At 36.0% G+C, this 24,696-nt stretch overlaps 1 protein-coding gene across 3 annotated transcripts in view; it reads left to right on the top strand.

Annotated features, from left to right (window-relative positions):
• Positions 1 to 579: 579 nt before the first annotated feature.
• Positions 580 to 24,696, top strand: part of col16a1 (collagen, type XVI, alpha 1) — a 104,784-nt gene continuing 80,667 nt past the window's right edge. For all 3 annotated transcript variants that reach the window (XM_073821332.1, XM_073821333.1, XM_073821331.1), the window contains exons 1-6: positions 580 to 728; positions 5,974 to 6,067; positions 13,504 to 13,572; positions 15,550 to 15,667; positions 21,848 to 21,971; positions 24,219 to 24,500. In XM_073821332.1, coding sequence (XP_073677433.1) covers positions 5,992 to 6,067; positions 13,504 to 13,572; positions 15,550 to 15,667; positions 21,848 to 21,971; positions 24,219 to 24,500 — 669 coding nt within the window. In that variant the 5' untranslated portion in view covers positions 580 to 728; positions 5,974 to 5,991. The remainder of the gene's footprint in view (positions 729 to 5,973; positions 6,068 to 13,503; positions 13,573 to 15,549; positions 15,668 to 21,847; positions 21,972 to 24,218; positions 24,501 to 24,696) is intronic.

Genomic DNA, 24,696 nt, shown 5'->3' with positions numbered 1-24,696 from the left:
ATCAGAGATAGCTGAAGGTAGGACTGCTTGGTTATTTAAAGGGACTGTAGTAATGGGATAGGGAGAGTGATTGGATAGGGAGTGATTGCTGATGATGAATTGGCCGTGTTAATTATCTGCGCGAGCTCCTCCTGAAATTTGTTAATGAAACATCACATAGTTACAGGAAACAATGATAATTCAATCCACATGGTTTACCGCCAAAATTGAACCAACAGAACAAGGACCAGATGACCCATTGCCGTTTAGCCATATGGTTACCATCAAAACTGTGGCAGTAGCCTAGTTTGTAATATTTTGCCTTTGGTGTGCAGCCACAGACGACCCGTCTAATCCGCAGCGCTGTCTGCATTAGCATGACCTCAGATAAGTTCCTCAGTCGTGGAATCATAGTTGAAAAGAAGAAATCAAACAAAGCAGGACTTGTGGGAGGCGGCAGGGAGAAGAAAAGCCTGCGGCGCGTTTCCACACACTCAGCCGGAGCAGCTGATGATGTCATCAAGCGTATTCTGGAGATTCTCCCATCGGGGAACGACAGTGAAGGGAAAGTTTATTAAAACAACTCTGAGGGGAGGGGAATAAGGAGTTGGAGAGAGAGAACTCCCAGGCAAAAACTTTATCCACACTAGAGAAGACTCTTGGAAGCTCCTTTAGCAAACTGGATTACACGAAGAACAGTTTCTGTGGATTAATGTGGTCATAATTCTTTGGATTAACGATCACAGAAGGTAAATTTGTGCGTTTTTGCTTCTGACATATCGACGAGGATTCACGCAAACTCCACGGAGATATCATTAGGTTTTCTATTTAGGTTAGAAACGGGACATAGGATGTACTGTAGCCTATTCCATATAATTTACCAAATAATTTATTAGACAATATACTGTATGCATACTGTATGCATTTAAGCGCTCGTTTAATGCTTTGTATGGATGGAAATAATAGGAATTCGTTCTATATCAGACAGATATCAGTTATAACCAATTTGATTTATTTCCTTCATCATTCAAATGCGCTCACACCGTAATTCAGTGCTGTTTTCATGATATTTTTAATGTGCAACGTGCTGTCGGATTGCACATGCAATTAGTGCAAATGTTTCTCTTTTGCACTTTTTACTACTTTGGTTTGTGGTAAAAACTTTTTGACTTGTTGCCCTAATCTTGGCCCCCCAGCGGTGGAGCATTAGCTACAACGCGCTGGGTATTCAGATAGCTGCGCTTTCTTACTTTTTTCTTTTTGCTTTGTGGTCTAATTAACAAAAACAGACAAAACGAAGAGAAATGTTCACTTTTGTAATAAACAACTGTGTTTTATTTAGTTTTACTAAATATTGCAAACAATAGAAAAACGCAAGGATATAGTAAAACCACATAGGCTGCATGAGGGGGGGATTTTAATGACAATATTACGTACATTGTATTTGCTTTTACTTTTAAACAAATCATTGCAGTATTGATTAAAGTAATGGTAACACTTTAGAATAGGGAACACTAATTCACTATTAACTACGACTTTTCCCTCAATAAATTCTTAATTTGCTGCTTATTAATAGTTAGTAAGGTAGTTGTTAAGTTTAGGTATTGGGTAGGATTAGGGATGTAGAATAAGGTCATGTAGAAAAAGGCATTAATATGTGCTTAATTGTAACTAATAAATGGCTAATATTCTAGTAATGTGCATGCTAATAAGCAACTAGTTAAGAAACCGTAAAATAAAGTGTTACCAAAGTAATATATAAAATAAAATAATGTCTTAGAATGCGCGCTACTCTTTCCAGACGCGCATCTGGACAGCTGCGTGTCACTGTGACGTTTGGAATATGATCACATCCCTGTGATGCTGACAATATGAGGAGGAGGGGATGCATCTGCACTGTGCAGCTGTGCAATCTCTCACTTCTCTCTGATATGTTTTTTTATTATTATTAGACATTGCAAATATTGCTTGTCAGTTATGATGCAACTTTCGAAGTGTAATCTAAAGGACACTTATTTAATGCAACCCCAAGGCAAGGTGCTTTTAAATTTGATACAGACCATAGTTCATTCATAATCTCTATCTAAACCTTTTCAGCACACTTTGTGCCTGGGGAATACAAAGGGATTTTTAAAAAATCAGCCTGTGGGAGCGGAAAAAATGCATGGTCTATCTGATGATAAAACCATCTGCTGCTAATGCAGGGGGAGACGAGGTGAGGAGACGTTTTGCAAACTTGTAGACACAAACTATTCCCGTTTGCTGGATTTGCAATGCACGCATTTCCATCAATAATTAGGTTTAGTTTGATAAACCAAGCTTCAAGCAAACCAGTTCCAGTCTCTGCCTTGAGTGAGAAGACTCTGTACAAAAAAAAGAGATAAATGCTCCTTTAGAAAAGAATGATTGCAAAACAGCTGTAATTGAAGGTTAAACAGTGCCGCAGACATGATTACAAATGCCACAGACCCCATTATAAATCTCTCTGGATTGCTCTCTGCTTGTGTTTGATGTGTCTCTTTTGCTCGCAGGTTCCTGTTACCAAAAATTTTGGTATATGCACTATGTTCAGCTTAACTTTGTTTTTTACTTTTAGTTTGTTTATAATGTCATATCATTAGACCTTCACACCAATGACATTTTTAGCACCCTGCATTCCCAAAATACATGTTTAAGAGGTGTTCACAACCCAGTGATTAACTGACAGCACTATATAGGTAAAATAGGCATAAAACCTGCTGCTTGTCCCTTGTTTGCACTGCTCTGAAGAGAGAGAGAGTGGGAGAGAGAGAGAGAGAGAGTTTCACGCTCCCTCTTTCCCTGAGCGCTCAGACTCTGACATGAAAACAACACACTACGCGCCTTCTTGACAGCCTCCTTCATGTCAGCGGTCTGCAAAACAAAATGACTGTAGACATTTTAACAATAGCTAATTAAAGCGCTTGTTTATTAAAAATGCACATTGTCGCTTTTAGCCATTCTCTTAGATGGTCGCAAATTATTGTTTTCGCATGCATAGATTGATTGTAACTATCAATCTTTCATTGAAGCACTGTGAATTGTCGCCCCGGTGCGTTTGTAACCCACATACTTGATTCCCTAACTAGTGCTTTTGTCATTTCGACTATAGACATTCACTTCAGATTGCCGGGCACTGAGCCAAGACAGAACGCAAGAGAGACTCTTTCCTTTATCTGCGTGGTCCAGCTGTTCTCGTTGCGCGGCAAACAAAGTGAAAAGGGAACAAAACAAGCACAAGCTTTAATTTCCATTCCTTTTTTCTGTGCGTGGAAGCGAATGGTAATGAGAAATTGCCCAGAGGCATTGAATTCAGGTAATGGAGTATCTCCGCCTCACTCACCTGAAATGGATGTTGTCTTGTTTACAAGAACACTGTTGATTTTGCAGTGAGAAGCGAGCTAGAGCTTTGTAAATAACTGAATCGGAATGATACGAATAGACGTGTGGACGGCAGAGAGAAGGTAATGCGTTTACTCTGAGGTGGTGTTATTTCACATGACATCTTTACGTTTGGTGTCTCAACTGGTATAGAGCCTAGAGGTGGTATGACCTCAGTCGGAGGATGCAGATTAGGTGTTGCCTCCGCAAACATCACCGACGGGCTGAAATTTACAAGAAAGCCGTTAAAGGACGAGGAGAAGACCTTACCCCCTAGGGCTTTGTGACTAATGCATCACTCTGACAGGTTCATGTCCAGACATGCCGGTGAGGGTCACTTTGAGCGAGCAGCATGTCTGTAAAGAGGAGAGTGAGGTGGTTTTGGTTCTTTCAGCACATGTAACTAAATCTGAGACATGCTTGATAGTCCATTTGGTTGCATTTCTTTGTTACAAGCAGTTAAATCTGTTGTATCCCTCCATATGCACTGACATAATCAGTGGACCACAAAACCAGTCATAAGTAGCATGGGTATATTTGTAGCAATAGCCAACAATACAGTGTGCGGGTCAAAATTATCGATTTTTTATTTTATGTTAAAAATCACAAGGATAAGATGTTTTGTAAATTTACTATTGTATATCAAAACTTTATTTTTTTTTATTAGTCAGATTTTTAAATAGTTGAAGCTTGGCCAGATATTGTCCTTTCGTAACAAACCATACATCAATGGAAAGCTTTTTTATTTAGCTCATATCTCATATACATGCACTTATTCATCTTACTTGCACAAAAACAGATTCAGGATTCCTCAAAATAAATAAAAACAGTGAAATGCAAACTCAGAATATGACTCAAACCTGCAATAATGAAATATGTTAATAATTGAATTTACATTTCCTTTAGCCTGAAGCTTATTCATTTCATTTTGGGTGTGAAAGGACTTTTACATAATGCCAAAAATAGATTTTTTAACAAGTAACATAATGCATTACTTTCCATTAAAAGTAACTAAGTTATGGAATTAGTTCGATAATGCATTACTCTTAAATCAACTTTTCCCAAGACTGGACATAATATTTAGTACACATACAAAACAAGGTTCTCTTCTTTTTTGTTTTGTTTATTTGTATTTTAAACATTTTTAGTACTGGGTGGTTTGACCAAAAATTTGTATCTGTATCATTTATATGAACCAGAATGTATGAAAAAGTTGCAGAACCACCGCATTTTAATCACGATCCAAACAAACATGCTACATGTAGCATGAGCAGTTTTTAATGTAATTTAGATTACATAAATAAGCAACAATAGAATAGTGTGACTATAGCAGACGGGATGAATGAGAGTGCAAATACAGTCTCTGACAGCAGGTGGTGCTTATGGAACAGCAGCGATGCAGCATTTCCTTGGTTAGTGCTGTAAACAAAGCAGCTCTACTATATTAATATGCATTATATGGAGGTAAGATGAAAAGAAAATTCCATCAAACTTTTCTGAAGACAGTCAGTTCCCCTCAGAAATACATTCATTTAACCCCCCAATTCAGTTTTTAAGATATTCTTCTGATATTTCGTGCATGGTGAACAGCGATCTTGCTCTGCTACAGTTTTTTCTCCTCTTTGAGTTTGTCTTCAGCTTCTGTTAATGACCGCTTAGAGTTTATTCGCCCAGTTATTAGTAGTTCTAGAAGTTCTTTAACCATTAGTCAGAAGTGTATGCAGTTAACAGGGATCTCCTCTGTTAACTAATTTCAAAGACATTTTAAAAATCTTACCAACCCCCAAGCTTATGTAGTGTACTCTGCATAACACACAGCTTTTCTTGTGCATAAAATACTTGGATGACTTGATGTACAGTATGCTGTATCCCACAATGCAGTCCTACTTTTAATATCAGCTGCATGTTTTAACATGCCTCTCTTGACTCAATTATTTGATTTTTACATGAAATGGCATTAAAAATGCAAATTACCATTTTTATGATAACTGGATGCGATTTGAAAGAATTAAAAATGAAACAGATGAGCAGTTTGAAACATTTATAGTGGATAATGGCTTCTATTTCACATATATATATATATATATATATATATATATATATATATATATATATACATAGCAGGTAGTATACAGCGTAAATTCAACATTCATTGTGGTGAACCATTGTGTTGCTGTGTATGTGAGAAATGACACTGTTACTGAGAGGGACAGATGGACACGGTAATGATAATCGTCAAACGTCACGGGTTACAAAGCTTTATTGGAAATTCTTTGGATCATTAGCACAATTTATACTCTAAAAAAGCACCCATCCAACCTAATAGGCACCATTATTAATCTGGCCTTTAACCGCTGTATTGATTATGACTGCTCCCACATGCTTTCTTTCCAGCAATTATTTAGATGCTCTTTTTTTGCAGATGTATGGTATTAAATGTAAAAAAAATCGCAATGTGTCATAAGACATACCAATAAGGATGAGCTTGGGGCAATATTTCTTAACACACCTGTTTCCTGATTATTTACATTCGTCTCTGTCTGCTTAAGTAGTTTCCATCTCACCTGTTCACTTATTCTTTTTTATCATGGTTAGGAGCTGAAGGAGGGAGTCATGAGGGTCATCTGCTCCTCTCTGGTGCTTCTCACCATCTGCTTGGGTCATGGGGGTCATCTGGCGTCAGCTGAAGGTAAGGGCCTGGTCTCCAAATCAAAGGATGACTGTTAAGGCTAGTTCAAACAGCTAAGATTCTGTATGTTTAATTCATACTGCTGCCAACATAACATTATGAATATTTAAAGGAATAGTTTAAGGGGTTGTTCAGCCAAAAAATGAAAATTCTGTCATCATTTACTCATCCTTATGTCATTCTAAACCCCTAGGTTTTTTTTTTTTTTTTCATCTATGGAATGTAAAAGGAGACATTTTGAAGAAATGTTCTGGCCCTCACTGATAGTCCCTGTGGAGCCGGACACTTTCAAGCTTCAGAAAGAATTATGCTTCAAAAGCATCATAAAAGTGTTTAATACAGCTTGTGAACTATATTCCAAGTCTGTACAAATCAAACCATAGTTTTGTTTTAGAAACAGACAGACATTAAAGTGGTTATCCACTGAACTTGACAACCACTTTGAATGGATCAATGAATGTGTTGAACTGAAGAAGCAATTTGATTCATGGACAAAGCATTCAGATTGTTTTGTGAACCAGATAAAGAGATTCACTAAAAATCAGAAATCATTAGGGATGGGAACTGATAAGATTTTTACGATTCCAATTCCATTTTCGATTCTGCTTAACGATTCGATTCTTTATCGATTCCCTTATCGATTCTCATTTGGAAGAAAAGGGACAACAAATTGTTGATTAGCATCACCATCACCATTCACCAATGAAAAAATTTATTAAATAATAAACTAAATATTCTTCTGTAAAATTAACAAAATTCAACATAAATTATTTTGTGGCAATTCTACAAGAATGTCCAACATTTTCTAATAGAAATTAAAATTCTCCTTTTTAAAAGGATATATATGAACTCAAAAATAGAACTGTCAGCCAGTGACGCTGCTGGCTTGAGAACCATAGATATATATACGTTGAGAACTGTTACTCCGGAGCAGATCGAAAATGCAACATTCTTTTATTGTTATTGCATGCTGTGTGCGCAAATGTTTTAGCATGTTAGTGGTATTTCCTCCCTTTGATGAAATACCTACGCTGCAAGTATTGCAAGTTGCTCTATTTTCGTCTTTTTTGGTGAAATACAACCAGACTTTTGAGCGTTTGTTCCGCTTAGGCGCCATGCTTACTATTGACTGAGCGTAAGCTACGCAACGTGCGTAAGTTACGCAATGCACGTGATGACGTCATTCGTGCCCACTGGAATCGTTAAGGGAATCGTTTGCAAATTTTGCAAACGATTCAAAGGAATTGAAACACTGGGAACCGGTTCTCAACAAGAACCGGTCTTCGATTCCCATCCCTAGAAATCATGTGTCACTGCTTCTCTTAAGAACTTGGCTAACAAGAAGATGCCTAACTTTCACATCAAGGCTTCAGAAACTTTGAAATATAAGTTGTAGGGCCACTTCTATGATACTTTGTTCTATTTTTGCATATTGAAGCTTGAAATTGAGCATCATAATTGTGTGACTAGTACGATTCTTTAAAATGTCTTTTAATGTTTCATGAAAGAAATAAAGTCATATGTTTTGAACAACATGACATCTTTCAAAAGAATCGGAATGCCTGACTTCATATCATTGGTTAGCTGAATGCACTCTTTAGTGAAGCCTTCTGTGACTGCATCTGCTTTGTGCTGAACATATCTGTGCTCCTTATAGCACAGATCAGAGAGGACAAGCCAAATTTGAGTTAACTTAAAGTAATCATTGCTTCTTTTTTACAATTTCCTTTTAAATGTTATACTTTTATAAGGTCTGGTAATACTTAAAATACAAAAGGAGGGATAAAAAGCCTAAATGAACTAGGAACTGTGGAAAATGGCTCAGTGTTTGAAGAGTGATGCCATGCCTTGTTCTCTAGACTGCCAGGGCTATGTCCCAACAATATGGTTATGGAAATTTGGGACCTTTCCATCTTTCCCCCTTACTTTCTCATGCAACAGAACTGAGTAGTAAGTTGGTGCCCCTCAGTATTACAGTGAGACTGGACAATTTTTTTGACTAATAGCATTTTTGTATTCTCATTGTAATTAGGTTCAGTTTTGGGAGTTTTGGAGACCATCATATTGGAACTACTGCCTAATGGCTTCATACAACACTGGACTGTGCTCTAATAATTTTGGGAAACATGAGAAGCTTTGCTTGTTTAGAGGCAGAATCTCCAGTTTAGACTTTGTAAGGACTTGTCCTCTATCATTCATCACTGTATGCTCTTAGAACATGTTGTTTTTGCACCTTTGCTTGTTAGACTCTTCTCAAGTTGGCTCTCTAAGGGGTTTGAGGCAGGAGTGAGAAATGTCAACACCACCTTTTTTTTTTTGTATTACATAACAGTGCTGTTTTATCTTATTATTATAATAATGCAAGTCTGACCTGAATGTAGCTAGTCTTCTACTGAAATGTGAGCATATAAAACTTTATTCCCATTAGTGTGCAACAAATATGTTGCATGGTTTAATAGTATGGTTAAACTGCTATCCTATGTTTAAACGGTTAGTTCTCCCAAAAAATGAAAATTCTGTCAATAATTACTAATAACCCGTAATATCTTTGTTCATCTTTGGAACACAAATTAAGATATCTTTGATGAAATCCGAGAGCTGAATAACCTGCATAAACAGTAATCCAACTACCATGTTCAAGACCCAGAAAGGTAGTAAGGACATTGATAAAATAGACCATGTGACATCAGTGGTTCAATCTTAATTTTATGAAGCTACGAGAATAATTTTTGTGCACAAAGAAAACAAAAACAAATATAGCTGCAAGCAGCAATTAATGGGTTAAGCATTAGGCAAGCAAGGCAGCAAGCATCAGAGCAGCTGAAGCAATGTGTAATTGAAGCCATTTCAAGATGATTATAGTCAAATGGGTGAAAAATCATAAAAAAACAACCACTAGTAATATGATTTATTGGGTTATCACTTTTGACCAATAGGTGACACTGTTATCAATGTGGTGTGTTTAATGTGAGGTGACAATGACACACACAAGTTTGGTGTCAATATGTCAAAGATTTGCAGCAATAAAGCCTCAGTGTCATTTTGGCATCATGGCTCAAACTTGTTGCATTGCTATACAAAAACGGTTTCATCTATTGGCAGAAAATGCATAACTTTGTGTCAGCACCATCTGAAGGTGATCTGACCCGATTTTAGATAAAATCGGATAATCGGTTATTGAGGATTTCAAAAAAGTAGGTTTTCAACATAAATAAAAATAGTGGACAGGAGGTTCAACCAACTATGGTGTTGTTGGTATGTATGTTGTTAGCATGACCCAAGGAATATTTTAAGACCAGTTTCATTACAATAGGCTAATGCAATAAAAAGTTATTAGCATTTTTAGAAATTTCATAATTAATGGTTAATCAATGGTTTGTTGCTCTTGGCCAATAGGTGTTTGGCATCTTTCCCAGCAAATTTGTTGATGCAAAAACTGTCTCGTACTTCAATATGAAATCCAAAACTTTTTGCCAGCATGGTCTGAAGATGGTCAAATTTGGTAAAAATCGGACCAATGGTCTAGGAGGAGTTTGAAAAAGAATGTTTTCAACGTTAATTAAAATGGTGGAGAGGAAGTTCGGCCAATTTTGGAATAATTGGTATCGATGTTCTCGGCATGAACCAAGGAATATATTGAGATGACTTTCATTACAATAATAATGTAATCTGTAATCAACTGTTATTAGCATTTTTAAAAATTGCTTTACAACCACAAACATTTTGAGTACTGTCAAGGCATGGTGCCGAAGACACATACCGATTTTCGTAACAATATGCCAGTGTGTTCGTAAAATATTGCATTTTATGATACAATTCAAAATGGCTGACACCCAAAAAGGCTGACATGGGTAAATTAGGTATGGTTCGACTCGCCATGCTCCTCTCAAATCTAAAGAGAGCAGTTTTGTGATCTTTGGCCAATCCATTCAGAAGTTATAAGCAAAAATATCTATTTTTCATATCACCGAAAATGTGCAGGTAGCCTCAGGTCATGTTTGACATAACACACACCAAGTTTTGTCTCAATAGGCCAAACCAATGCGGAGATATAGCCTCACATCCATTTTTGTATGTTATTCGTCAAATTCGTTCACGCGTTATTCAAGAACAGTTTGACTTATCATCTTGACTTCCATAAATTTTTGCCAGGATGGTCTGAAGATAATCTGAGCCAATTTTAGTAAAAATCAGAAAAACCATGTAGGATTGGTTCAAAAAAAGTAGGTTTTATGAACTATTAGAAATAGCAAAAAAACTAAACCTTATGATGTTTATGGTGTTCCTTGTGTCGGCATGAGCCAAGGATTCAGATCAAAAAGAAGAATTTGCCTTCTAGACATTACGGTTTAAAAGTTATATAGCATAAACATTGGTACAATTTTTGGACCATTGGTGGCACTAGAGAGTTTGAGTTAGAGACTCCAAACTTGCTATTGTTAATGTTGAGACTGTCCTCTATATGTCTGCCAAATTTCATAACTTTCATAACACATGGACTATTTTAACGATGTTCTTACTGCCTTTCTGGGTCTTGAACATGGTAGTTGCATTGTTATCTATGCAGGGTCAGAAAGCTCTTGAATTTCATCAAAAATATCTTCATTTGTGTTCTGAAGATGAACAAAGGTCTTATGGGTTTGGAATGACATGAGGGTGATAATTAATGACAGAATTTTCATTTTTGGGTCAACTATTCCTTTAAAATTGTTTAATTGATGAATTCAATCAAACCACATTAGGTCATTGTTAAAGTCAACATGAAATCAAAATAATGCTGTTTACTTACTTTATGCACGTTTGTAAATACTATATTCGTAAATATTATGTTCAGACATTTTTATGTGACTTTTACATGGCTTCTTTCTTTTGTATTTCTGCTCTGATTGCAGCATTTACCATTTCATCACTATGTAAAATTGTGCTCAGAAGTGATGCATGATTGAACAAGCTAACAAACTAACCCCAACCAAAACCTTTTCCCACGTTCACCTCCAATTACCCAGGGTTTGTGTTTCACAGTGTGGATGGCTGATCTCTAGGATGACTTTTCTCACCCCCAACTGCGCAAATCCCCAATTGACTTTCTCCTTAATGAGTTTCTCCAGGCCAACTCTGAGACCTAAAAATATACAATAAACAATACGCAATCAGGGACAAATAGAGCAGAGGCTGTGGGAGTGATTCTGAACAAGAGTAGGGCGCAATATTTCACATTTATGAGCTTTCAAGATAATGTTAATGAGGAGACGTTTTGACTGAATCCTGGCAAGGTGATATGTTTTTTCTCCCTCTAACTTTTTTCTTTTACCCTTTTTAAAATGTATGTTCATTCTCCTGGCAAGTAAAGGACTTTTTATTTCTAAGAACCTCAAAAGTGTCTAACAGTCTCTGGTGAAGCAGCTCATACAGGTATCTCCAAATTAAAAGAATGCTGAATCTTAACCTGTGAAATCCTAAACCCCAAAAATCTTCTCTCCACTTCAAACTACAGCACTGTCTCTGCATTGCTTGATGACGTGTCTGTTCTCCATGCGTTTGAAATGCACCTCTCCTCCCCTTGCATTCAACTTTCCATCATTGCCTCGGGAGCGCGAGCCGCCTCCAGCTTTCCTATCTCCTCCCTGACATCTCCGCGTCTTAATCCCGCCTTTTTGCCGTGTGAAAGCAGAGGGGCTTTGTAGAAGCGAGAAGAAAAGGGATTTAGCCGAGCCTGTCTGATTTCAAAAAGTGAAAATGCGAGAACAATTCAAAATGAATTCTTTATCTGTCAGATAAGTTTTTGTTGAAGACATTTCCTCCCTATCTGTATGTGCTGAGTTAGCTGCAGAGAGATTCAGGTGTTGTAGATTTAAAAAGAGCTCTTTGTAACTTGACAGGGGAAGAATATGAGTTAGAAAACCCATCACCAGCTCTCCTCCGCCACTAGAAGCTCAACAAGAGGGCTCTGAGCTGCTTCTCTCTGTTATTGCTTGAGTTTCTCATACTCTCATCTGATCTCTGAAACATCTAAGTGACAGTTTCGCTCCACAGCAGTAACTTGCTAATGCACATTGATTGATGTACGTGGCTTTGAGCCAATCAAACCGTGCTGATTAAAAACTCTTCTTGTCTCAGGCGCCTCTGACATGCTTCTTCACAAAGAAAAAGTCTTTTTTCAAATGCCTTGTCCAAAACTGAACTTTTCAGTGTTTGTGAAACATGAAAAAGGGTATGGAAAGATATATACAGAATTATAATAAATCAAAACAACATTTTGAGTGAAATTTAAATCCAATATCTCCCACAGTTACTGTTAGTTGTGAAAATGAATTTGATTCTGATTCTGATTCTGAATGATTCTGATGAATTCAGAATCTGATTCTGATTCTGAATGCCAATCATTTGCTATCAATATCAGATTTTCTTTTTTTTTATTGTTTTCTTCGATGGCTTCTGCCTTTTCGACTTTTTCTTCGACTTTAACTTCTTTGACTTCTATGGCTTCTGCCTCTTCGACTTTTTTCTTCGACTTCTACTATGGCTTCTGCCTCTTTAACTTTTTCTTTGACTTCTACTTCTTAGACTTCTACTTCTTTGACTTCTTCTATGGCTTCTGCCCCTTCGACTTTTTCTTCGACTTTTTTCTTTGACTTCTACTTCTTCGACTTCTGTGGCTTCCATCTCTTCGACTTTTTCTTCGACATCTATGGCTTCTGCCTCTTTGACTATTTCTTCGACTTCTACTTCAACTTTTTCTTTGACTTCAACTTCTTTGACTTCTTCTATGGCTTTCGCTTCTTTAACTTTTTCTTCGACTGCTTCTATGGCTTCTGCCTCTTCAACTTTTGCTTCAACTTCTACTTCTTAGACTTCTACTTCTTTGACTTCTTCTATGGCTTCTGCCCCTTCGACTTTTTCTTCGACTTTTTTCTTTGACTTCTACTTCTTCGACTTTTTCTGTGGCTTCTGCCTCTTCAACTTTTTTTTCGACTTCTATTATTGAATATATTAATGCATACACACACAGAAGCACCAAGTGAACCAACAAATGTGTTACATCCTTACTGAAGGTTCAAACCGTTCAATTCCACAGAATGTGCCATATTATAGGATGTACTTTGGCTGAACCTTTTTAAAGTTCAGTCTTTTTCATATGTCGTCCATCAGCTGAAAGTGCGTCAGACCACCTGTCATTGTCTTTGCCACCAGGCAGTGAGATTGGGAGAGTGATTCTTCCAGACAAGAGCGTGTTATTTTTAGCTCCATTTATATCTTAGATGGTGTCTGTCTCCCCTCAGACAATCTTTGATCGCCTCAACTTGTTCACCTCATGGTCAGGACCAAGTTTTGACAGGACTCCTCATGATCGGGTGTACAATTTGTTTTATGCAAAAGTGTTCACCAGTAGCAAGACAAGGATCTGCTGCAACTTGACTGCTTCTCTGTTTCTACAGGTGTCAGCTGCCCGTCCATACAGGTAGAAGAATGGAAGTTTCCTCAAACTGCCAGACACAACATTACAGGTAAATACTGCTACTAATAGAACTCCCTTAAAGAAACTTTATCTCAAGTTGTTCAATACCACATGATATTTTTTTTACTTCTGAGGAACACAAAAGGATATATTTTGTTAAATGTCCAACCTGCTTTTTTCCATAAAACAAAAGTGAACAGTGGTGGTAGGTTGTCAAGATCCAAAACAGGCAATAAATTACATTACAAATTACACTATATTCCAAATGTTTTAACTCTTTTCCCGCCATTGACGAGTTATCTCATTTTTTAATGAGAAAAGGCTTCCTTGCCAAGACAATTTTTTACATCTTTCTGTGTTTTCATTGTTATATATGGAAGCCCGTTCCCGCCACTGAATAGAAAAGGTAATTGGGAGTTTTTCTCAAAATTGCGAGTATACATCTTGCAGTTCTGACTTTTTTTCTCAGAATTGTAAGATATAAACTCACCATTGCAAGTTATAAAGTCAGAATTGCAATATATAAACTCACAGCTTCAAGTTATAAAGTCATTATTGTGTAATATAAATTGGATTCTGACAAATAAAGCCACAATTTTGATAAATAAAGTCAGAATTGCAAGATATAAACTCACAATTCTGACTTTTTTTTCCGCAGAATTGTGAGTTTAGATCTTGCAGTTTTTAATTTTCTTCTTAGAATTGTGAGTTAAGAATTGTGAGATATAAACTCGCAATTGCGAGAAAAAAGTCAGAATTGCGAGATGCAAACTCACATTTGCGAGAAAAATAGTCAAAATTGCGAGTTTTATCTTGACTTTATTGTGAGTTTATGCCCCACTATTCTGATTTATAACTCACAATTGTGAGTTTATAGACACTTTCCTGAACTCGAAAATCATGTCTGACTGAGTTTAAATCTCACAATTCTAAGAAAAAAAATTGCAAGATGCAAACTTTCCAATTGCGAGGGGAAAAAGTCCAAATAAAAAGTGCTATTGCAGATCTTCTGAATGAGACCAGAATCTCCCGAACAAAAACACAAGTGAAGAAGACGCAGAAGTTATTGTTAACTAAAAACATGGGGTTTGACATAAATGAGTAGACAACAACTTTATTTTTTGTGGGAACTATCTGTATTGTCATGATTTGTTTAATTGCATAATGTTGAAACTATTTAGTGGCCATTTACACAGAACTTTTAATTGCGTTCTGTGATTTTTCATTCAATTTATTGACTTCTGCAGGTAAAAGAGGGACTGACAATTGCTTTCAAACTTTGTTAAAAATACATTAAATTAAATTATTGTAAAATAATTTTAGAATTTTAAAAAACTGATTTTAATTTCTTTTTTTTTTATGGAGGGACATGGTATTGGAAAAAAAAAAGAGATATTAGGAAAATGTTTTTCTTCCCACCTTATATTATTTCCACCACAGAAGTTTTACGAGCATACGCAAAGTTTCTCGAGGGAGCACAGAAGCATTTTCCTTCCATCTCATGTTATTTCGCATTACCATGTCCCCTTAGGGGCTCCATAATTTGTGATGTCAAACTGAATTTTCCACAGCCATTACTCCAGTCTTTAGTGTCACATGGTCCTTCAGAGAACATTCTAATATTTTAATTTGGTGCTTAAGAAACATTTCTTATTATTATCAATGCTGGCTTCCTTTGGAATGCAAAAACAATTTTAAATGGCCCCAGTATTTGGCATAATATATCCAAATGATGGGATAGAAGTTCAGTCTACATAATTATGTGAATGTACTGCCATCTGTAATAATTCAAGCTTTTTAATGCACTTAATAAAAGCCCAACTGCCCATAAAGGTGTTCTAAGGAACAGATTCTGTTCATGAGCCGAAAGATATAAATGCTCCCAGTGTTAAGGTCCCTCCTTTGACCTTACATGAATTGAAAAATGCCACAGCAGAGTTGATACATAGCATAGGACATGTCAACTAGCAGCTCACTGATTTATTAGCCTGAATGGTGGTAAATGGATTGATTGCCCGATCTGCAGGTTTCAATCTGGCGCGCCGTTTCTCCCTGTTGAAGAACAGCGAGGTCAAGAAGATCCGAAACCCCAGAGGGCCTGTCATCCTTCGCCTTGGGAAAGTACAACTCATCCAACCTACAGAGTAAATTTTTTATCTTTCCTCTTTTGTTTGTATTGCTATCTATTTTTCCTCAGAGATTCTAAGAGGGAGAAAGTAATTTTCCATCATTTTCTGTGACCCTTCAGGGTCAATTTTAGAAATAACTACATTTTCACTCTTTCTCAGACGATGGAGCCTGTTCATCTTATATCTAAAAGCAATAAAACATAGAGTACAATACGACAGAATTGCAAAACTACCAAAATATTCTAGCAGGTCACTACAAGCCTCAAATTCCTGGCCGTTGACTGTTATTTGGTCTAACATTTACACTAGCATCATGAAGAATCGCAATAATGTCACCAGAGAGATTTTGACTCCCTCCTTAAGTTACGTCTGTCTAGCTGCAAATAAACATTTCAGAGGATTACACGCTGCTTTGTGCTTTTACACAGAAATGCTGTTAAATTTTTTATTAACAATAACTTTAAGTGCTTTTGGTGAGACCTCAAGCCACAGCAACAATCCGTTTTATGACAATGCTTTTACTGAGCCGTGCGTAAATGAAAAATTACAATGATATAAGCTAACGGGTTCTGTTTTCTCTCAGCAATCTGGTCCTGTATGTTGGGATGAGAAAGTCAGTTTGCATTGGTTTAGACTACACATCAGTTCCTTATTAGAATTTCCTGTTATGCTTCTCTCATGTAGACTTAACAGAAATGAGAGCATGAGTGTTCGAGCCAAATAGGTCAGACGAGTAATATTGAAGCTCTCACTCTTGTGCTGGAATGTATAACCTTTTTATACTGTTTTTGTCCTCGATCTGCAGCGTATACACTATATCATGAATTCACACATAAAAAATAGTGTCCTTCAAAAGCTCCATTCGGACAGGACTACTTTTCTCTGAGAGCGTTACGTGACTTTGTGTTGTAAAAGTTAACTTTTGAATCTCATAAGGGCTTTTCACACCAAAAAATGTTAACCCTATGTCAAGTAAACAGGATTTTTGACTTTCTAATTATAAAGGTTAAAATGAAACAGTCTCTTTACTTCAATTTATGCATTTTCTGTCATCAATTGATATTTGTCATTTTTTTTCTCTGATGGGCTGAAGCGACTGTTTATACAAAGTGCTATGTTTCCGTGCCTGACTAAAGCATGTGAATGTGAGGCACGTGATTGGTTGTCGGCTGCTAAACATGTAGCCATAATATTCTAATGCCTGTTTCGCACTGTACATGTTTGCCACACAAATGTGGGGTTAAAAGGTTAATTTACCCACCGTCAAGGCATCCTTGGTGTATATGACTTTCTTCTTTCAGACAAATACAATCAGAGTTATATTAAAGGGGATGCAAAACTCACTTTTACATGTTGTTTGAACATTAATGTGTGTTAGCAGTTTGTGTACACAATCACCCTACAATGATAAAAATCCACATTCTCAGCTTCTTGTCGGTGTGATGGCAACTTCACCCACAGCAAGTTTTTTTTATGCATCTTTACTAATGGCCTTTCTTAATAATGTGCTAGTTAGCAAGTTTCACAGCTAAAGTGGCTAATCTAAAGTAAACATTACAGCTCGTCATCTCACGGCAGAGAGTGGTGGGGAGAGCAGAGCTCATTAGCATTTAAGGAACATGCAACAGAATAGCTCGCTCTAAAAAGGGCTGATGTCAATGACAATGACAAAAAGTGTTTTTACACTACTATTGAGAAATTTTAACCAAAGTATGCTATAGACTTCTCGTTAAGACCCTAAAGAATCATATCAACTTGTGGAAAATGGGCACCCTATGACCCCATTAAAAGCTGGGAAAAGTCAGAACCATTTTAAATATAACTCTGATTGGATTTGTCTGAGAGGAATAAGTCATATACACTATTGATGCCTCAAGGGTGAGTAAATAATGGGCTAATTTTCATTTTTTTTGTGTGAACTAAACCTTTAACACAGCAAAACTCCTGTTTTAATAATAGCTTCTATATTACAAGCATGAAAAATACCTTCACCCGGGGTTAAAAGCGGAGTTTAATATACAATATATACAAATCGAATAAGTCATTATCCTCTAACTACCTCTGTTAACATTTTGGAGGACGTTTTTGTAACTACGGAGAAAGTGGGACTGTATTTTGATCCAAATTGCTATTGGTTTAATCATTTTCATATATCATATTCATCATCATAACTATTACTATTTTTGAAAATTTTAGATCATCATTCATCAAAACTCAGTAAATATTGGTCACAGACACATTTCACCAACCTGATTACTCACTAAAACTTCCACAGATCATGTTTCCAGGCCATTTCAAGTCTTATTTTGATGCAACAAAGTGGTAATATCTAAATACATGAGTTGTTTACTTACTTTTTTTGATTAGACTTTCCAATAATGCCATCATATTGTTCATTCAGACTGATTTACGAACACAGACCACGCACAAATAGGTGGGATTTACCCCATGAACCAATCACAGTCGATCATAATCAGTCATATTTAATCATATCGCAATGAGGCATTGCCTCCTGTCACGTGACTTTCCCCCATTCATTCGCAATTACCCCTCCCCCCCACTAAACAAGTGATTTATTTACTTTGTAATGATATATTTTGTAATATTTGCGTTGTTATTTATAAAGCAATTTTTGTTTCTCATCCAGTATTTTGAGGAGGCACTGCCTCCCTTGGCTCCAGCCCTGATTATATATATATATATATATATATATATATATATATATATATATATATATATACACACACACACACACACACACACACATATACACTACCGTTCAAAAGTTTGGGGTCAGTAAGACTTGTAATAGTCTTTAAAGAAGTCTCTTATGCTCATTAAGGCTGCATTTATTTGATTAAAAATACAGAAAACAAAACAGTAATATTGCAAAATGTTTTTACAATATAAAATAATGTTTTTTATTTTAACATACTTTAAAATAGAATTTATTCCTCTGATGAAAAGCTGAATTTTTATCAGCTGTTACTCCAGTCTTAAGTGTCACATGATCCTTCAGAAATCATTCTAATATGCTGATTTATTATTAGAATGATCGATGTTAGATAATATCAACAGTTGTGCTGCCAAATATTTTTTGAAACCTGTGATTTTTTTTTTCCAGGATTCTTTCATGAATAACAAGTTTAAAAAGTACAGTGTTTATTCGAAATATTATTAACTTTTAATAAACTTTTAATTATTGACTTAATACATCATTGGTGAATAAAAGTATTACTGTAATTTCTTAAAAAAGAAACAATAAAAATGTACTGATCCCAAACTTTTGAACGGTAGTGTAATTCATCACCTAGAAAACAAATTCTTTCCAAAAGGGCTAAAGAGTTTGAAGCCTGTAGATGTTTTAAGTGACATGAAGTTATTTATAATGTTATAATAGACATGAAGATGAATTCTTATCTTTCTCTCCCTACCTCCTGGATAGGTTCCCATTTGTTTTCATGTGTTTGGACATGTGGTCTGTTGTCAGTAATAGTGCTTGAATGGCTGTTTATCCCCCACCATGAAATGATGGTTGTTCCCTGGCTGACATTCTCTTCTGCTTGGCAGTTGCAAATAAACATGAGGATGTGATGCAGCTTGTCTTGGTGCTGATGGTGCATCTCAAGAAATGTTACTTAAAGGTTAGGGATTTGGATCCAGATGTTAGGTTGGAGGTCTCTGGAGAATGCTTATGTGAGATTCAGAATAGATCACAACCGTGTCACAAAATGTGGTCATACTTAATATACAAAAGTATGTAAACAAGGTTAGATTTTTAGTTGTTTTTTTTATCATAAAAACACTTTCTCATTCTATCCTACATCTCCTCTAGCTGCAATAATAGTTATCTTTTGGCTGGAAGTTGTACAGTTTGACCTTCTGAAACTTTAAAAGGAAAGGCAAAGATACACACAGACATACTCAAATCCCCCCATCATCAGGGAGTTCCTCTATAAGAATGGGTTTTCCAGAGCCCCAGGTGCCTTCCCCATTTGAAACCTGAGCTCTTTTTCTCCTGCTCTAAATCTCATCTCAGCTAGAGAGAGCGAGAGCCTGTGCTCTAAACTCACTCGACATGGCTGGCTTACTGCAGAGAGAGGAAAAAAAAACAGGATTCTTCCTCCATAAATGGTCTTCTACATTCTCTTTCTGTGAGATAAAGTTTAATGTAAAGTCTTGTCAGTTGGTCTCTGATATTTGATAGCAGTAGATGGTTTTTAAATTGTTCGGCCACCTCTGTGTTAGTCATTCTCTTAGCTTAGACTTAGATTGTAATAGAACTGTCTACCTCTTGCTTTCCTTTATCTCGAATTTCACCTCACCTGGGAGAGAGATGGAGGGCGTAGGTTTGAGTGTTTACTCAGGTCTTTGTGTTTGTATCCAAGGAGAAGTACAAAAAATTGGAGGCTGATAAGAATAACTGATAATCGGCATCTTGTTGTGGCTGATACTGATAACGAAGCTTTGAGTTTTTTCTAAGTAATTAGTACTTAATTAAAAACTTCTTACTTGATGCCAAATACTGTTTAAAACCTCTGAACTTCACACTTACGAAATATGATCATAATAACCACAACAGGATCTGTATTTTCTCCCGACATCTGAGCCACTGAGGACACAGTGGATTAGTTTTGTTTTTGATTGTAATGCGCCACTGAATACACACAAAAAAAAAAAAACTGAAGAGGGGGCGAAATGAGCAGTAATTCATTATCATTTAAAGAGCCATGCACCGAAACGGGTCGCTGTGAACAGAGCTGTTTTTAACAAGTGAAAAGCGTGTTGTTTCACACGACCATTGAGGAATTTTAACCAAAGTATGTTGCAGACATTTCATTAAAACTCTAAAGAATTATATCTGTAACTTGTGGATGTCCCCTTTAAAGCTATTTTAAAAATGCAGAAATATTATCAGAATATGAAAATTTTGTTACTTTTGGCAGATGAGTCCAATTAAAACATGCCCAAAGTGTAATTCTTGAGATAATCATTACAGAGCAACATGACACGCTAACTTGGCTAAAAACACTAAGGCTGTTTAGGTCACACATATTATGGAAAAACAAAAATTATAAAATAAAAAGACAGAAATCAAATTTTGGCTAAACATATTAGCTGTAATTCACTGATAATTATCATTGACATTGAAAAAAAAAATTAAACATTCCTAGTTACTTTTCAACATTCAGTTGAAGTCAAAAGTTTACATTCACCTTGTTTCGTTTTTCCTTCTGGAGCATCAGTGAGCATTAGAACCTTCTGTAATGGTTGCATATGAGTTACAGCTTTATAAATTCAACTATTATTTTCTCTTGTGAACTATATGTAAATGTCTTCTATGTGAAATATCTTATTCAGATCAATACTAAATAAAAAAACAACATGCACTTTGTATGATTTTGGTAAAATAATTAACATTTTGCAGATTCTGCAAGGTGCATTTAAACTTTTGACTTTAACTGTATATCATGCACCTCTATTCCTAATATAAAGACCTGTTATATGGGACTCCAATAATGAAATAAAAATCATTAATCTCTAAATTTATGGTGGCCCTTTCAGTGGAGTAGTTTTGTTCAGCAATATCTACAAGACATCTTTGAAAGGGATATGTACTTCATTCATGTCATAACAAGTTTCGTACTGTACAACCTCTCTCTTTCTCTCTCTCTAGTGTTTAGTCCTGATTTCATTTTTTTTCCTTGAGGAGGCCGGCCTCACTGTTATTACTTTGGATTCCAGGTCTCTGTTATAAATCATTGTCATCTCGTTTTAGAGGCAAACACGCTACCTGCTCATTGTTGTGCGTGTTATGTATGCATGTTTATGTGGTTATGATCAGCTTCCCGTTGTTCTATGACTTGTGTATGAATAAACTCCAGTACTGAGTCTATGTGTGTGTGTGTGTGTGTGTGTGTAGTCTATTTAGGATGGTAAGCACATTCCTGGAGTTTGCCTGCCCTTGACCCATCAAGAGGCTGGCAAACTGTTTATCTAGCGAGAGATAGAAGTTGAGAATGAAGATGAGGTTGGCTGAGCTGCATTTCTTTTCAAAATTAGTGTCAGGGGTTATCCCTGTATCTGTATCCACAGCACCATTAATACAAAGATACTCCTACTTCTTACTCTTACAACTCCACATTTATGTGTTTGTACGTGTACTGCAGTCTAACCACACGTTTGTCTCCTCAGTCAAGTGTTTCCTCATGGACTTCCAGAAGAGTTCACCCTGGTCTTCACCCTGCTGCTGAAGAAAAAGTCTTTGAATGATAACATTTACCTGTTCCAGATCTCTGATGAGCAGGGCTATCCTCAGGTGTGTGTCAATTTCCCCTCAAGTTCATATACTGTGCTTTCAGAAACTGCTAATTGTAGAGCTACATGCTAAATTATAAAACACTAATTGCTGATTGTTTTTTTTTTTTTAATATTGTGATACTGTGACAGACTGAGTGGTGTTGATAGTTTTTTTTCCCCCCAAATTAATTTTTTTTCTATTTTAATTTTTCTGGATTTCATTTTTTTCTGTTAAATTTTTCTAGACTCTGTTTTAATGGTTAAATTAAAATATATATTAATTAAAAAGCATGTCTAATCAGTTAAAATAATGAAGCTTACACAATTTAACAGCAATTATTAAAAGTTTAACAAAATTTTTAAGGCCCTATAAAATACTTTTTTTTCCCTCAAATTCAGTTTTATTTTTTACCAAATTCTGTGATTTCCATTAATTTTATGTATTACATTTTAACAGTTTCATTAAGTTTTAATAATCAAAAGTATCTCTAATTAATTGATTTTATAAAAAACAGAAATAATGTGTTGTGTATTTACATTATTCTGGTAAATAAATTCTGGTAAATAATTTTTCTGCTACATATTCCTAAATAATGTTTCAATAATAATTGTATTAGTAGTAGTAGTAGCAGTAGTATGACATTAAGTAATATATTTCTGTCACAATTTCTTCAAGTTAAACCAAACTTTCTTTTCTAACTTTTACTAACTTTTTAAGTTACTGTTTGTATGATATGACAATATTTAATAAAATAAAGTAAAATGCTAATGAAGTGACTCTCAGAGCAGTTCTAGAGATTGTTTATGTGTCCCTGTACTCATATATTGAGGCGGCAGACAGTTAAACACGGCTTAACATTCATAGACACTTGTCCATGTCACATTTTGATTTAAGTGTACTGACCTACTCTTGATTTATTCAGCCCAAATTTGTCAAATTCTGTGACATTCCATGGTATACAGGAAATTTAATTTTTATGATTGGATTCTGTGATTTCGTCTGTTTTGAATCATTGAATCATTAATTTAATCAACTCAACATGATTCATTCTAGACTAAAACTTGCATAAATGAGGCATTAAATCATTCACTTAATCGATTTGTTCAAAACACAGATTCATTCAGGTACAAAATTAAAACTAAAATTAACTAATGAGCAATTAATTTGTTACAGTTTTTATTAATCTTTGTCAACGACAATAAAAATACTACTTGCTAGTGCATGTCAGCTCAGGTCCATTAAATTATGTTAACAGATACAACTTTAGATTTTAATAGTGTGTTACCAAATGTTAAACTTATCATTAACTAAGATTAATACATGTTTTAGAAATATTTTATAGCATACGTTACCTAGCCATGCTGCTTATGATTTTTATGCTGGTTTTGCATTTCTGACTCAAATATACACATTTTTTAATGTGTAACCCTTAAATCCATGAATGTTTTGCGCTTCCACGGTACATTCAGCATCTGGCTCATATTTGCGATCTCAACCTTATTCTCAAAACTATAAACTTCAAAGTCCATATTTTGATCGCTGACAGCTTATTCATCACATCCACCATCAAATGGCATTTATATTTTATTGCATACAGTAATTCCTCTGCAGTAAATCCATTCAAACCAGTTACATTTTTGCTGATGATATTTTTTTGTTTTATGCCTGCGATGATTATGAGTGAAACATCACGTCATTATTGTCTAATAAACTGTTTTTGCGCACAAAAAATATACTTACACTATTACACACCTAAGGTCTCTAGTTTTTTGTTATATTGTTTATAAAGAATAGATTGAGAAATACTAAGAAAGTTGATGTCAAACTTGAAAAACGCAAGAGGGAGAGGGTAGTGAATGACGTCCTGGGTCACTAAAGACCCGAGGTATGCATTTAAGGGTTAAAGCTTTAAAGATAGTTCTTAATTATCCTACACCAATACTAACACTATGGGAGAATTATCTAAGAACTATGGCTTTGGCAAATAAATAAATCAAGTTAAAGAAATAGTTAAATAAATAACTAATAGAAATGTGAAAATGTAGAAAGATATGCCTTAAGACAAGCATCTTAATCTTAAAAGGTTATATGCACTCTTGACAGGATAAAGAGCTAAATAATGTACTGTTGTAAAATAATACAAAAACATAGCTGATAAAAAAATATTAATGGCCGACAGGTATGGCAAAATGCCTGTGCTATAGCTTCAACATAATCACATTTTCTAAATAAAACTGTCTTTTTTCCTATTTATCACACCTTTAGTTCTCATTGGACTGGAATGGTCCAGATGGCAGCCTGGCCCTGCGGGCGAGAGGGGCCGACCCTGAAGGATCCATGGTGGGGTGCGTGTTCGAAGGTGACGGTGTGGAATCCCTGATGGACATGCGCTGGCACAAGGTGGCTTTGAGTCTGCAGAGAGATGCGGCCTCTCTGCACGTGGACTGCAGCTCCATTGAGTACAAGCCCCTGGAGCTCCGTGGCCAGTTACCCATCAATGGACACACGCTGATGGGTATGAGGGCTACTGATGCTGCTCCTGTGGAGGTGAGGACCTCTGCTGTTCCTACAAACGATTGAGGCTGTATTCGGAACCTTTTACGGAGGAAGAGGCTTGCCGTATGAGAATGTCAATTAGATGAACGACTGCAGAAGCTTCCGGCTCCTCTGATAATTGAGAGCTTCGCTGCTAATAGAGTAGTCGGAAGTAGATGTTTCCTACTGTATATGCCGGCTTCCCGCA

The sequence above is a fragment of the Garra rufa genome, chromosome 17, assembly GCF_049309525.1.
Source record: "Garra rufa chromosome 17, GarRuf1.0, whole genome shotgun sequence".
NCBI classification, from domain to species: Eukaryota; Metazoa; Chordata; class Actinopteri; order Cypriniformes; family Cyprinidae; genus Garra; species Garra rufa.
The sequence above is the reverse complement of the archived record's forward strand: the minus strand, read 5'-3'. Positions and strand labels throughout refer to the sequence as shown.